Here is a 15,437-nt window from a genome sequence, read left to right as displayed (position 1 = left end):
GGGCCTCTTTGTGTTCTTTCATCAAACACTACAGGATTAACAAATTTGCTCCGACAGATGCATCTTTTTTTGGGAAGCCATGGTCTTTATAGTAGAGTGGGTCTTTATAGTAGATTGTTCCCTTGCACTGGGGGTGTGGCAACCACTTGTGTAGGTCCAAGCATGAAGGATTGTCTTCCCGCAGTGTTGGAAAACAGAACATTGGTAGGCTCCTTTTCAACAGTTGTGTGGAGGGAATCCCTCCCATCCTAGTTAGTATCTTTGTGCGGTTCTATGCTACTGGTGGTGTTTTTGTCTTTTTCTTGGAGCTTTGTCATTCCATCACTGGGAAGCAGGGGCTGGCTTTCGCCTTCATGATGCCGAAGATAATTGATATAGTTTATATTACTAATAATATTGCTGTATAGTGGTATAGTACAATATAGTAATATATAATACTAATATTGTGCTATGCTAATAATATAATATATTGTGTGTACATATAACTTGTAAGCCGTTCTGAGTCCCCTTCGAGGTGAGAATGTATATGTATAAATGTTGTAAATAAATAATAAACAACATGAACAACAACAACATCCATCAGAAAGAGGATCTTCTGAAGAATTACCCTAATAATATGGAATGACCTTTCACTGTATTGTTTACTAGAGAATCTGATGAGAATGGAAGATTGTTTGATAGAAAGAACAAATGCTGTCATTTCTATTTGAAATGTAGGATTTAAAGTAATATATTCAATAGGTTTAAAATCTAACAAAAATAGAAGAGAACACAGAAATCCCGTGTCAAGCTATTTATGCTTTTAGCGCAGTATTGCCTACCCTGACAGTGCTATGTTGGGTGTGGATAGGCAATCAAGTGTTACTAGATTGAACGTCCCTAGCTATCATAACCAATTATCAGGAATTCTGGGGGTTGTAATCCAACAGTGTCTGGAAGTTTGCGTGATTCCTACATCTGGTTTGCCACAGGCAAACATCTTTCACTTCAATCTATATAAATAAAAATGTAATGTTCGTTTGTGGTATTAACAGAACTCAAAAACCACTGGAAGAATTGACTCCAAATTTGGACAGCATACACCTAACAACCCAATGTATGTCCTTCACTCAACATTTTTTGATTTTGTCATTTGGAAGTTGTAGTTCTTGGGATTTATAGTTCACCTACAATCAGAGAGCATTCTGAACTCCACCAATGATTGAATTGAACCAAAGGTGACACATAGGACTCCCGTGACCAACAGAAAAGACTAGAAGGGTTTGGTGGGCATTGACCTTGTGTTTGGGAGTTGTAGTTCACCTACATCCAGAGACTACTGTGGATTCAAACAATGATGGATCTGGATCAAACTTGGCACCAATATTCCATATGCCCAAATATGAACACAGTTGGAGTTTGGGGAAAATAGACCTTGACATTAGGGAGTTGTAGTTACTGGGATTTATAGTTCAACAGCAATCAAAGAGCATTCTGAACCCCACAAACGACAGAATTGGGGCAAATTTCCCACACAGAGCCCCATGACAACAGAAAATACTTAAGGTCATCCAGTCCAACTCTCTTCACCAGGGCACGAAAATCTAATCAAAGCCCTCCCAACAAAGAGCCATCCAGCCATAGATATAGATAGATATATATGATTCACACACACACAGATATAGTATCATAGATTTGAAAGGAACCCCTAAAGAAGGGCAATGATATTCCAGAGTAGGCAAACCAGACACTCTCCACATCAACACTGACAAAGGGACAACAAGAAATACTGTTTACCCACAAGCATAAAGACATTGCATAGATTAGAAACCATTACTTTATTTTCCAGATCACCAGACTGGGCCACAACAACGTGTGGCAGGGTACAGCTAGTTGCTACATAAGATCCTTTTAAAATTAGATATGCCAGTGACCGGATGAAAAATGCCTACATGTAAAGCAGATGTTCTACCATTTAGCTATGGGAAAAGAGCAGGTAGACTGGAATTTTATTTATTTATTTTGCTTATATACCGCCTCTCTCAGCCCGAAGGCAACTTGAGGCTGTTTACAATTGGGAGTCAATGTCACCAACAACATAAAATATAATTAAAAACAATAACATATAATATAGACCATATAAAAGCAATAGAAGCAATAAAAACCATAAAACACAAGTCCTCAGCGTCTCATTACTAAAATCATTTTCCCATTGCATTGTCCAATTGTTCCGTAGATCTAGATTAGCCCGTTACACTGCATTTGCAAATGTTTACTCAAAAAGCCTGGTTTTTACTCTTTTTCAAAATGTTAGGAGAGAGGGTGCCGATCTGATATCTTTAGGGAGGGCATTCCATAGCTGAGATCATTAGCACTTAATATGAAGGTTCTTGACTCCTGCTCATGTGTGGCAGACAGAATTTGTGTTTATTATATTAGTAGCATTACATTGTATTACAATATTACAATCAATATTATATGTACATACAATATATTATAATTATTAGCATAACACAATATTAGTATTATATATAACTATATTGTACTATACCACTATACTGCAATACCATTAGTAATGTTACATGTAAAAAGGTAAAGGTTTACCCCTGACATGAAGTCCAGTCGTGTCTGACTCTGGGGTGTGGTGCTCATCTCCATTTCTAAGCCGAAGAGCCGGTGTTATCCATAGACACCTCCAAAGCCATGTGGCCGGCATGACTGCATGGAGCGACGTTACCTTCCCGCCAGAGCGGTACCTATTGATCGACTCACATTTGCATGTTTTCAAACTGCTAGGTTGGCAGAAGCTGGGGCTGACAGCGGAAGCTTATGCCGCTTCCCAGATTCGAACCTGTGACCTTTCGGTCAACAAGCTCAGCAGCTCAGTGCTTTAACCCACTGCACCTCCGGGGGCTCCCGATGTAATATACAATTATTATATCGTATTATTATTAATATTATATTGGATTACATTATAATATTACTATCAATATTATATGTTTATACAATATATTATATTCTTCGCACATCACAATATTAATATTATATATTACTATATTGTTGCTGAGGGGAGGGGCTCCCAACTGATGACCCAGGAGACATGGTGGAACTGTCTTCCTAGCTCCCCTTCTTCACTCATAGAATCATAGAATCAAAGAGTTGGAAGAGACCTCATGGGCCATCCAGTCCAACCCCATTCTGCCAAGAAGCAGGATATTGCATTCAAATCACCCCTGACAGATGGCCATCCAGCCTCTGTTTAAAAGCTTCCAAAGAAGGAGCCTCCGCCACACTCCGGGGCAGAGAGTTCCACTGCTGAACGGCTCTCACAGTCAGGAAGTTCTTCCTAATGTTCAGATGGAATCTCCTCTCTTGTAGTTTGAAGCCATTGTTCCGCGTCCTAGTCTCCAGGAAGCAGAAAACAAGCTTGCTCCCTCCTCCCTGTGGCTTCCTCTCACATATTTATACATGGCTATCATATCTCCTCTCAGCCTTCTCTTCAGGCTAAACATGCCCAGCTCCTTAAGCCGCTCCTCATAGGGCTTGTTCTCCAGACCCTTGATCATTTTAGTCGCCCTCCTCTGGACACATTCCAGCTTGTCAATATCTCTCTTGAATTGTGCTGCCCAGAATTGGACACAATACTCCAGGTCTGGTCTAACCAAAGCAGAATAGAGGGGTAGCATGACTTCCCTGGACCTAGACACTATGCTCCTATTGATGCAGGCCAAAATCCCATTGGCTTTTTTTGCCGCCACATCACATTGTTGGCTCATGTTTAACATGTTTAAATCTCATTATATAGTTCCCTATCCTATCCCAGTTACTGTATGAGTTTGCTCCCATTACAAAGGGTTGAAACGATTTCATTACTGGTAGTGTTTGAGAACATTCCAGTATTTTTGGTCCCACCTTCTTGCCTTTGACCCTGCTCATTATTGGGTTGCAACACCCAGAATTTTCTTTGAAATTAATTTGGCCCATATTCTGCAAGAGATTTCCAGCCCTTGTTGACATAGCCACTCTCTCCTAGAGCCAATAACTAGACAGGTGGATAAGGGTGCCAAAATGCAAGGGGGCATCATTCCAGTGACTTTGTCGACAACCATAGACCCTTTGGACTCTTCACTGCAAGGCTTTCTTTAAAAATCTAGGGCTGCTTTGCAATTATGCAGGCCATCTGCCAAAAACGGCATGCAAAAGAGAGTAAGTGTTCTGGTTTCCTGATAGAATGTGTACATATGCAAATGCAAGTAGTTAACACATGTGTTAATCATGTTTCAGAGCTCATCTAGAAATCATGGGGTGAAATGTCCCTATCCTTTTTTCATGCTTTTAATATGAACTGGGGTGGGGAAAACATGTGTGCTTTTGGGGGGAAACACCCATATCTTTTCTCTCTTTATTTAGGGTGCCATGGCTGCCACATACTCTGCACTGAACAACTCCAAGCCAGGTCCCCAGCTGAAGCCCATTGAGTCCTCCTTCCTAGCGCAGAGGCGAGTCAAGAAGCTCCCATCGAACTCCAAATGAGAACTCAAGAGGAACTTCCGCAAGATTTTTAAAAACATCTCCTGGTTCCAATATCTGCAAATAAAGGAATCTTACAATTCAGATTTTTAAAAAAGCTGGCTTTAGTGGAAGTGAAAAATTTTGGGACAGACTTATGCAAAAAAGATAAGAAGCTGATAGCAAAGATCTATAATAAACTACTTGGATGGGCCACTGAAACAGAAGAGATACAAAATTGCATGATAAAATGGGCAAGGAATACTGGTAGATCTATTAAATTAACGGAATGGGAGCAAATTTGAACCAGAAAATTAAAATACACTTTCCGTCAGACTTGAAGGAAAATTGGCTCAAAATGATACATAGGTGGCATATGACTCCAAAAAAATTAGGAATAATGTATAAGAATACAGCAATTAAGTGTTGGAAATGTAAAGCGCATATGAAGGTTCTTATTACCATATGTGGTGGACCTGTGAGAAAACAATTACATTTTGGAAATTGATACATAGAGAATGCCAGAAGATAATAAATACAAGCTTCCCAATGAAACCTGAATATTAATTTTAATAAAGACATTTTATTTACATATTTATCAACTGCGGCGAGAACAATATTTGCAAAATATTGGAAAACAATTGAGATACCAACCAAGGAACACTGGCTAAACAAAGTAATTGAAATAAAAGACATGAATGAAGAAAAATACAGGAAGATACATTAAGATGACGGATTGGAGGACCTTTGAGGAATATATAAATATTGAAAGCTAAGGAAGAGAGACATAGCCTAAATTGAAGAAGCAGGAGAAAGCGGAGAAGGACAATTTTGTAAATCTCTTTTTTTCTTATTTTATAGAACTAAAGAGACTAAGATAGCATAAGGGAACGCGAGGAAGAAGAATGAAAGACAACATTCCCCTTTCCTTTTTTTCCCCATTTTTTTCTCTTTTCTTCTCTTCCCATCTCGCCTCCCTTATTTTCTATATATATATCCTTTTCTACAATACAACCTTCCTTTTTTCTTTTTATTGTATCAATGTAACAAAAAGTCTATTAATAAAAATATTCAACAAAAAAAGAAGCTCCCATCGACCACACTGTGACATGGAAATGGTGGGTGTTCCCCAGGCCCCCAACCAGTGCTACTTCTCTAACAAACTTACTTGGATTTCCACGGGAACAGGAGATGTCGTCCCAGGAAGACGCCATTTTGAGGCACCTCCTCAAATGTATATCCAGGGCCAAGTGCCTCCAGAAAGACTAGCTCTTGCTCTCCCTCTGGATTCCCCTCTTTGTTTTTGTTTTCACTGTACAGAGAAATTATTTGTAAAGGGATCTGTATCATGCATCTGAGAAGCTGAACACACATCAATCTACAGCTTGTTGCCATGACATAGCCGGTCTCTTTAGCCTGCAAACAAGCAAGCGTTGGATGAATTGATGCCTCTGAAATGCTAACCTGGTACAGCAGGAACATGTTCTGTCCTTCCCTCTCGCCAATCTTTCCAACAGAGACTGTTTTTGTGCAGGATAGCCTCTGTTTCTACAAATGCTCTCTCTTTACCTAATATATGTGATCTCATATGCACCGGCATTTTCATTTCTTGTTCCCAATCCTTGAAGCTATGTGGCTGCAATCCAAAAGAATCTTGAGCAAATGTCTCTTTTCTTTAATAATAATCATAATCCTAATCATATTTTTATTTCTCCTTCCTGACCTTTAGAAAGAGAACAAAGAGTTGGTTATGGAATCAAGCCTTTAACTAGTAAAGTAATAGAGTCCTAGAAGCAAATTTGGAATATGTGCAATTGACATTTGGAATGCTTGGATCATGTGATTTTAATGTTTTTATTTGGTTTTGAATGTTTTAAATGTCCTTTTATGAGGAATTGTCCTATTGATTTTATGCTTACTTGTTGTTTTTTTCATGTCAGGAGCGACTTGAGAAACTGCAAGTCGCTTCTGGTGTGAGAGAATTGGCCGTCTGCAAGGACGTTGTCCAGCTGACACCCGGATGATTGATGTTTAACCATCCTGTGGGAGGCTTCTCTCATGTCCCCACATGGGGAGCTGGAGATCGACAGACAGGAGCTTACCCCGCTCCCCGGATTCAAACCACCAACCTGTCGGTCAACCAGTCCTGCCAGCACAAGGGTTGGACCCATTGTGTCACCGGGGGCTCAACAATACAGTTAAAAACACATCATAATAAAACATATAAAATACATATATCGAAACTTATTTCTATGAAATATTAAAATACAATAAATACAGGATATGAGTTTAAAATTCGTAGTTAAAATTTGACTGGATAGGCCTGCCAGAAGTGATAGGTCTTCAATTCCGGCAACTGATTTAGCTGCCAGATACCTTTCGGGAGATCATTCCACAGTCTTGGGGAGGCTGATGAAAAGGTCCTCTGGGTGATGATTGCCAGTCGGGTTCTGGCGGGCTGGAGCAGACATCCCCAGAGGACCTCAATGTCCTAAACAGAAGATTGTACAGGGGAAGGCAATCCCGGAGGAACCTGGACCCAAACCATGTAGGGTTTTAAAAGTCAAAACCAACACTTTGTACTTTACCCAGAAACTAATTGGCAGCCACTGGAGTGACTGCAGTATGGGTGTAATATGCTCACTACTGGATGTTCTTGTAACTAGACCTGCTGCCATTTTTTGAACCAAATGAAGTTTCCAAACTTGATACAGAAGTAACCAAATATAAAGCATATTGCAGAAGTCCAATCGTAAGGTTACCAACACATGCACTACCTTCTTTTAGGTCCTCAAATTCTAGGAAGGGGTGCAGCTGGTGTATCAGCCAAATCTGATAGCAAGCACTCCTGACCTTCACTACTTCCTGGCCTGACATTTGGAGAGACAGACCCAGGAGTCCCCCAAGCTTGGAATCACACTCTTTCAGAGGGAATGTCCAGGACTGTTTGACACATCTCCATCCCCAGATTATGACCCTTGATAGCAAGCATCTCTGTTTTGTCTGGATTCAGTTTCAGTTTGTTTTTCCTCATCCAGCCCATTACTGTCTTCAGGCATTCATTCAGAGGAGACATGCTATCATTAGCTAAAGCTGCTTTTGAAGCCATGGAGAAATATATTTTAGTTTTGTTTGGTTTTTGGGGGGGGTTTTATGGTCGTGTCAGGAGCGTCCTGTTGTGAGAGAATTGGCCGTCTGCAAGGACGTTGCCCAGGGGACGCCCGGATGATTTTTGATGTTTTTTTTATCATCCTTGTGGGAGGCTTCTCTCATGTCCCCGCATGAGGAGCTGGAGCTGACAGAGGGAGCTCATCCGCCTCTCCCTGGATTTGAACCTGTGACCTGTCAGTCTTCAGTCCTGCCGGCACAGGGCTTTAACCCACTGCGCCACCAGGGGCTCCATATATTTTAGTGTCATCAGCGTACTGATAGCATTCTGCCCTATGCATCTGGATGATCTCTAAGCAGTTTCATGTAAACATTAAAAAGCATTGGGGATAGAATGGTGTCCTGTGGGATGCTACATAACAGCTCCATTTTTGAGGAGCAGTTATCCCCAAGCACCACCATCTAGAATCTGCTTGAGAGGTACAACCAGAACCACTACAAAACAGTGCCTCTGATTTCCAAATTCCCCAGGCATTCCAGAAAGATACCATGGTCGATATTATCAAAAGCCGTTGTGAGATCTAGATGCACCAAGAGGGACACACATCACTTGTCAGTGCTGAGACTGAGATCATCCACTAAGGGATCCATAGCAATCTCAACTCCATATCCTGCTCTGAAGCCAGTTTGAAATGGGTCAAGTGAGTGCCATCCAAGACTGCCTGGAGTTGGAGGACAACTGCCTTCTCAATCACCTTGCCCAAAAAAAGGGAGGTTGGAGACTGGTCTGTAATTATTAAAGTCTAGGGATACAAGGAGGGCTTTTTCAGCAATGGTCTAACTACTACTTTTAAGCAAGCTGGAAAGTTTGCTTCCCTGAGAGATGCATTAATAATGTGTTGTATTTGAGATCAAATTGCACCTCCTACCTGGATGACCAGCCAAGAGGGACAGGGATCAAGAAAGCAGATTGTCTTCCTTACTTGCCCCAACAACTTGTCCACATCAGCAGGACTTGCCAATTGAAACTGATCCAGTGTAATCTCACTCACAGAGTTGCTGGACACTGCGTTACCAACTTCTGCTTCAATGATGACATCCAAGTCGGCTCTTATGCCAGAGATTTTATCTGCGAAATGGTTATTAAAGGCATCACAGTAATAATTTAGAGGGGAGGGGACTTGAGTTAAATCTCTCACTACTCTGAATAGCTCATCTGGACGTGAATTTGCAGACACAATACATGCAGAAAAGAATTTTTTCTTAACTGCATGTATTTAAGAATTATGTTGCCCTCTTGTCACATAACAGTTGAGTTTTCAGCCCTCTGCGCTCTAGTCATCCTTCTCGTTTCATTTTCCTGAGGCTCTCTGTATACCAGGAAGCCTGATTCATAATGGGTTGGAGAGGATGTTTGGAAGCTATTGTATCATTAGCCCTGATTAGATTTTGATTCCATTAATTGACCAGGGATTCAAAAGGATTGTTGGTGATGCCAGCCAGGGAACCCTCTAAGGCAGGCATGGGCAAACTTGGGCCCTCCGGGTGTTTTGGATTTCAACTCGCACAATTCCTAACAGCCTACCTAACAGCCTTCCCTCACCTGCTCACTAATAAAGTACCCGGCTGGGAGGGCCTGACCCCTGATTGGACCACTATCACCTCCCAGCCAAGTCTCAGTAGAGCATGCCAAATCAGCTCTCTCATCTTTGAAGAAGTTGTACATTATGTGTGTTTTATTTTTAACCTGCCTGAAATTACGTAAGAGCACAGTGAGGTGGGTGGCCTGACGTGCTCTCCCAAGTTCCCCAGACTGGCAGGGTGATTGAAAAGTGAGATGGGTAATAAATGCCTTTCTCTCCTTCCTCTATAAGCGCATATAACCCTGCCATCGCCATATCTTCCTCTGCCCTGTACCACTTATATTGCCCCCCAGTTCCCATATACACTGAATTGAACTCAAACAATACAGGAACAAACAAGTTGACTAGTCTGGCAGAACTCTCCTCCTGCCATGGGGTGGTTTTTTTTTTTTTTTTTTTTTTTGTCGTGTCAGGAGCGACTTGAGAAACTGCAAGTCACTTCTGGTGTGAGAGAATTGGCCGTCTGCAAGGACGTTGCCCAGGGGATGTCTGGGTGATTTTTGATGTTTTTATCATCCTTGTGGGAGGCTTCTCTCATGTCCCCGCATGAGGAGCTGGAGCTGATAGAGGGATCTCATCCGTCTCTCCCTGGATTCGAACCTGCAACCTGTCGGTCTTCAGTCTTGCCGGCACGGGTTTAACCCACTGCGCCACCGGGGGCTCCGCCATGGGGCTGCCTTATAGTCAACTACATGGTTCTGCGTAACCCTTTCACTACTACCCAGTCCTTCAGCTGACTCCCTCACTGCCTGCTGGTGTATCTGTCCCAGAGCAACCAGTATCCATGCAGTGAGCTTGTAAGAGTTTTCACTACACTACAATACACAACATTTCTTCTTAGGCGATCCCTTGTAGCCCAAGGATGATAGTCCTCAAAGTCTGGTGTCTTGGCGGTGGGTCCGTAGATGGCTGTGGAGCCCTATTCTTGATCCGCATGTTCTCCTGGAGTGAGAACATCAAAGTTGGCTTGATGCGCCTTCCTCTTGGCACGTTTCTCCCTTTCGCCCTCTATTCCATGTCTCTTCGAATTCTACAGCACTGCTGGTCACAGCTGACGTCCAGTTGGTGCTCAAGGACCAAGGCTTCCCAGTTCTTGGTGTCCATGCTACAGTTTTTCCTGTCCACCAACATTATGTTTCCCATTCTTGAGTTGGAAGTATAGTAACTGCTTTGGGAGATGGTGATCAGACACAACATATAACCCAATTAAAATGGAAGAATTCTTCAGGGTCATAAGGCCTTAACTGCTAGTGGGCCTTGTTCTAGGCTTCTCCTGGCAGGAGCTGCTTTTCTCAAATCCCAGCAGAACCAAACTCCTGGGACAGTGGGCTTGCTTTTTATCTGCTGACTGGATAGTAGACGCTTTACCTGCTGGGCTTGTATTTAGCAGAAGCAAACTCGGGCCTTTTTTCCTGCTGGCTGTCTCCTCCACGGGTAGCTGGGGAGCCCGGCCCAAGCTTTTCCACCCTGCCCTCTTTCGACGTCGCACTATTGTGGACATTCTCACCGGCCGCTCTTTTTCTATCTCCTTTAATGTAGTTGGCTCCTAGACCCATGCCAGGCCATAGCTAACTTCTGAACATGCAATGAGCTTGTAAGAAAATGTTTTTTTCTCCATGGTGGAAATGTGAAGTTTTCTAGGTGGGAGGGATGTTTTGTTTTTACAACAAACTATGTCAAATAGCACAACCCAGAGCCTCATTGTGTGAAATGCAAAAAAAAAAAAAAATCAGCTTGGCGCTGTCCTTTTTTATTTAACTGATTCCGTGTCGGGTAACTCAGGGTTTCTGTCTGGCTTTTCAAATAAACATGCCCTGCAATTGAAGTGGTTTTTACTATGAGACCTCATACTCTTTACTCAATCCCTGTCGTTATTTTGGTGTCTCTTTCTATTGTAATTGGAGGTAATCTTTCATTCCAATTCAGGCATGTAGCCGGGGGGGGGGGGGGGGGGCTTGGGGGGCTTAACCCCCCCCCCCCCCCGAAATTCTCATGGTGGTTCGCAAAAAGGCCTTACTGGTGCATTACTTAAACTGTTATGTTTATTCATATCATGATCTGATCACCATACTCAATATATCCCATATGCATGGGGGTATTGGGGTAATGATACAAAAGGTTTGCTAGGGTCGACCCTCTTTCACTCAGACTCAGCCCCCCCCCCCCGAAACCCCCCCGAAAAAAATTCACCCACCCCCACCCCGAAACGAAATCCTGGCTATGGGCCTGTTCCAATTGTTTCTCCTATACAGTATATTGAGCAATATTTTTTTAAAAAAAAACCCTATTGCAACATTGACAAAACTCCATAACAGGATAACCTTGTTTAACTATGTGGTTGCCCAATTCTCTTTCAAAATGAGAGAAGTTTAGAGAGCCAAAGATTTTGAGCAAATTACTTTATTGCAGGCATTGGCAAACTTCGGCCCTCTGGGTGTTTTGGACTTCAACTCCCACAATTCCTAACAGCCGGGAGTTGAAGTCCAAAACACCCAGAGGGTCGAAGTTTGCCCATGCCTGCTTTATTGGATAATAGTGTACTATTGAGGCTCAAATAGAAGTCCTTTATGACTTTGAACTATTGCCCTCTAGTGGCTATAATATCCATTTCTACTCATACACTTCTTTATCCTATCTCTGTTCCTTTTTAAAATTAGTCATCAGGGAATACTGGTTTTTCACTACCACGGTTGAACTCGCCGATGGTGTTTGGTGTAATATACTCAAGATAAATGTGTCCACAATGTTAGTTGCCCAGATGCGGATAGGTAAAATGCAGGTAGTGTTTGACTACAATTTCCGGCTGCCTCAGAACGTGTGGCTGAGGGAAAGGGGTTCTAAAATTTGTAGTTCAGCAACATCTGGAGGGCAAAACGTTGCTCATTCTTGTTTCAGACCACAAGGACAGCAACTGTGGCACATCTAGGAGCCAGTTTTTTGTCCTTTGGGCTGCCAAAAAACAAAAAAATGTGGAAGGGCTGGTAGTCCAGTTCTCTCTATTGTAGAAGGCTTTCATGGGTGGTTGTGAGTTTTCTGAGCTGTATGGCCATGTTCCAGAAGCATTCTCTCCTGACGTTTCACCCACATCTATGGCAGGCATCCTCCAAGGAAGTGGGGACTGCTGGAAACTAGGCAAGTGGGTTTATATATCTGTGGAATGTCCAGGATGGGAGAAATAATTCTTTTCTGTTCAAGGTAGGTGTGAATGTTGCAACTGGCTACCTTGATTAGCATTTAATGGCCCAGCAGTTTCAAGGTCTGGCTTCTTAAATGCTAATCAAGGTGGCCAATTGAACATTCACACCTTACTTTGAACAGACAGTGAGAGGTGCGCAGCTCTCTGCCCTGGAGTGTGGTGGAGACGCCTTCTTTGAAGGCTTTTAAACAGAGGCTGGATGGCCATTTGTTGGGGATGCTTTGAATGGCAGGGGTTGGACTGAAGGCCCACAAAGTCTCTTCCAACTCTATGATTCTAATGCTGTGTTTGGTGGTCCAATCCTCGCAAGAATCCTTGCAAACCGCCTTCTGCCCCTCTCAGAAGACACCCTCTCAGAATCCCAGAACGGCTTCCGCCCCTCCAGAGGAACCGTGGACATGATCTTCACTGCACGACAGCTCCAAGAAAAATGCAGGGAACAAAATCAACCTCTGTACATGGCATTCATTGACCTTGCAAAGGCATTCGACACAGTGAATCGCAGCGCTCTCTGGACCATCCTCCAAAAAATTGGGTGCCCTAACAAATTTGTGAACATCCTGCGGCTCCTCCATGATGACATGATGGCAACAGTCTTGGACAGCAATGGCTCCCAAAGTTACCCATTTAAGGTGGAATCAGGCGTCAAACAGGGATGTGTTATTGCCCCAACTTTATTCTCCATCTTCATTGCTATGATACTTCACCTTGTTGATGGGAAGCTTCCCACCAGAGTGGAAATCATCTATTGGACAGATGGCAAGCTGTTTAACCTCAGCAGACTGAAAGCCAAAACCAAGGTTACAACAACATATGTTATAGAACTCCAGTATGCTGATGACAATGTCATCTGTGCACATTCAGAAGAAGATCTACAAGCCACTCTAAACACCTTCGCAGAAGCATACAAGAAGCTCGGCCTGTCATTGAACATCAAGAAAACCAAATTGCTGTTCCAGCAGTCACCAGCCATCCCCTCCCCAATGCTAGAGATACAGCTTAATGGTGTAACATTAGAAAATGTTGACCATTTCCACTACCTTCGCAGCCACCTCTCCACCAAAGTCAACATCGACACCGAAATACAACACTGCCTGAGCTCTGCAAGTGCAGCATTTTTCCGAATGAAGCAGAAAGTGTTTGAAGACCGGGACATCTGTAGGGATACCAAGGTGCTTGTTTATAAAGCTATTATCCTCCCAACCCTGCTATATGCCTGCGAAACGTGGACTGTCTACAGACATGATGTGATATGCAACTCCTGGAACGATTCCATCAGCACTGCCTCCGGAAAATCCTACAAATCTCTTGGGAAGACAAGCGGACAAACGTCAGTGTGCTGGAAGAAGCAAAGACCACCAGCACTGAAGCGATGCTCCTCCGCCATAAACCAGCCACGTTGTCCAGTTGCTCTACTCTGAACTCAAGAACAGAAAACGGAATGTTGGTGGACAGGAAAAGAGATTTAAAGATGGGCTCAAATCCAACTTTAAAAACTCTGGCATAGACACTGAGAACTGGGAATCCCTGGCCCTTGAGTGCTCCAGCTGGAGGTCAGCTGTGACCAGCAGTGCTGCAGAATTTGAAGAGGCATGAATGGAGGGTGAAAGAGAGAAACGTGCCAAGAGGAAGGCGCATCAAGCCAACCCCAACCGAGACCGCCTTCCACCTGGAAACCAATGCCCTCACTGTGGGAGAAGATGCAGATCAAGAATAGGGCTCCACAGCCACCTACGGATCCACAAGAATACTGATCCTGGAAGACTATCCTACTCGTCCAATGTCGGATCGCCTAAGTAAGTAAGTAAGTAAGTAATATAAACCCCAATTTCCTAATTTCCCACAGACCTCACAACCTCTAACGATGCCTATCACAGATGCAGGCGAAACGTCAAGAAAGACGTTTAGTCTGAAACTGGGAGAGCAACCCATTCCAGTTCTCTCTTTTTTTAAAGTATGTTTAAATTGTAAACAATGGAAAATTCCACTCCTGGAATCCCACCTTCTTGGAGGAGAAAAAGGAAATTCCAATATGGAAAGGCCGAGGGCTGCAAAACTAGCCTTGGAGCAACATATGGCCCCAAGGCTGGTCTTTGTCTTCTCCCAGTTTTAGACTAACACTCATTCCTAAAAACTGACTGTGTTGAGTGGGGCTTCTGAAGGACAAAAGACTGAGAATCACCTCTCAGTATAATTCATTTTGCATGTCTTGCTTTTAACCAATTATTGCACTTTTTATTTATTGTTCTAAAGTAAATGAATTAATTTTGAGGTGTGGTAATATCACAATCACAAGGACCACACTGATGATTGGGAGAGGAAGGCTCTCTCAGCGACAAGTGATATTTTTTTTCCATGTCAGGAGTGACTTGAGAAACTGCAAGTCGCTTCTGATGCGAGAGAATTGGCTGTCTGCAAGGACGTTGCCCAGGAGACGCCAGTTTTGATGTTTTACCATCCTTGTGGGAGGTTTCTCTCATGTCCCTGCATGGGGAGCTGGATCTGACAGAGGGCGCTCATCTGTGCTCTCCTCAGATTCGAGCCTCAGACAAGGGTTTTACCCATTGCGCCACCGGGGACTCCAGCAACTGAGATTAATGTACAACATGAAGAATGTTTGAACTCCTAAAGATGCAGGTAGTCTTCCTTCAGAGGAGTTGAAACTGAATTATCATTGGCTTTCTCTGGACGCAGGTTATAATCTGAGTTGGACTTTCTTTAAATTACTACTCGACGAAATAGACATTGGGTTCTTCTTTAAAAATGCAGTCTATACAGATCAGTCAGCCAGAATACAAATTAATAACCAAAGAACAGAAGAAATATCCATTACGAAGGGTACCAGACAGGGGTGTCCACTATCCCCTCTGCTATTCATCTTAGCACTAGAAACACTCCTAAGAACGATCAGGGAAGACAAAGAGGTCATCGGGCTGAGAATTGCGAAGCAGGATTATGAGATAAGAGCGTTCGCTGATGACGTCATCTGCATAGTAGAGGAC

At 43.0% G+C, this 15,437-nt stretch overlaps 1 protein-coding gene across 4 annotated transcripts in view; it reads left to right on the top strand.

The window, feature by feature from the left end:
* RPS6KA1 (ribosomal protein S6 kinase A1) overlaps nucleotides 1-11,080 on the top strand; it is a 184,179-nt gene extending 173,099 nt beyond the window's left edge. For all 4 annotated transcript variants that reach the window (XM_060784490.2, XM_060784493.2, XM_060784492.2 and 1 more), the window contains one exon: nucleotides 4,390-11,080. In XM_060784490.2, the coding sequence (XP_060640473.1) occupies nucleotides 4,390-4,512 (123 nt within the window). In that variant the 3' untranslated portion in view covers nucleotides 4,513-11,080. The remainder of the gene's footprint in view (nucleotides 1-4,389) is intronic.
* The last annotated feature ends 4,357 nt before the right edge of the window (nucleotides 11,081-15,437 follow it).

Source organism: Anolis sagrei, chromosome X, assembly GCF_037176765.1.
Source record: "Anolis sagrei isolate rAnoSag1 chromosome X, rAnoSag1.mat, whole genome shotgun sequence".
Classification (NCBI taxonomy): Eukaryota; Metazoa; Chordata; class Lepidosauria; order Squamata; family Dactyloidae; genus Anolis; species Anolis sagrei.
This window is presented reverse-complemented; position numbering and strand designations above follow the sequence as displayed.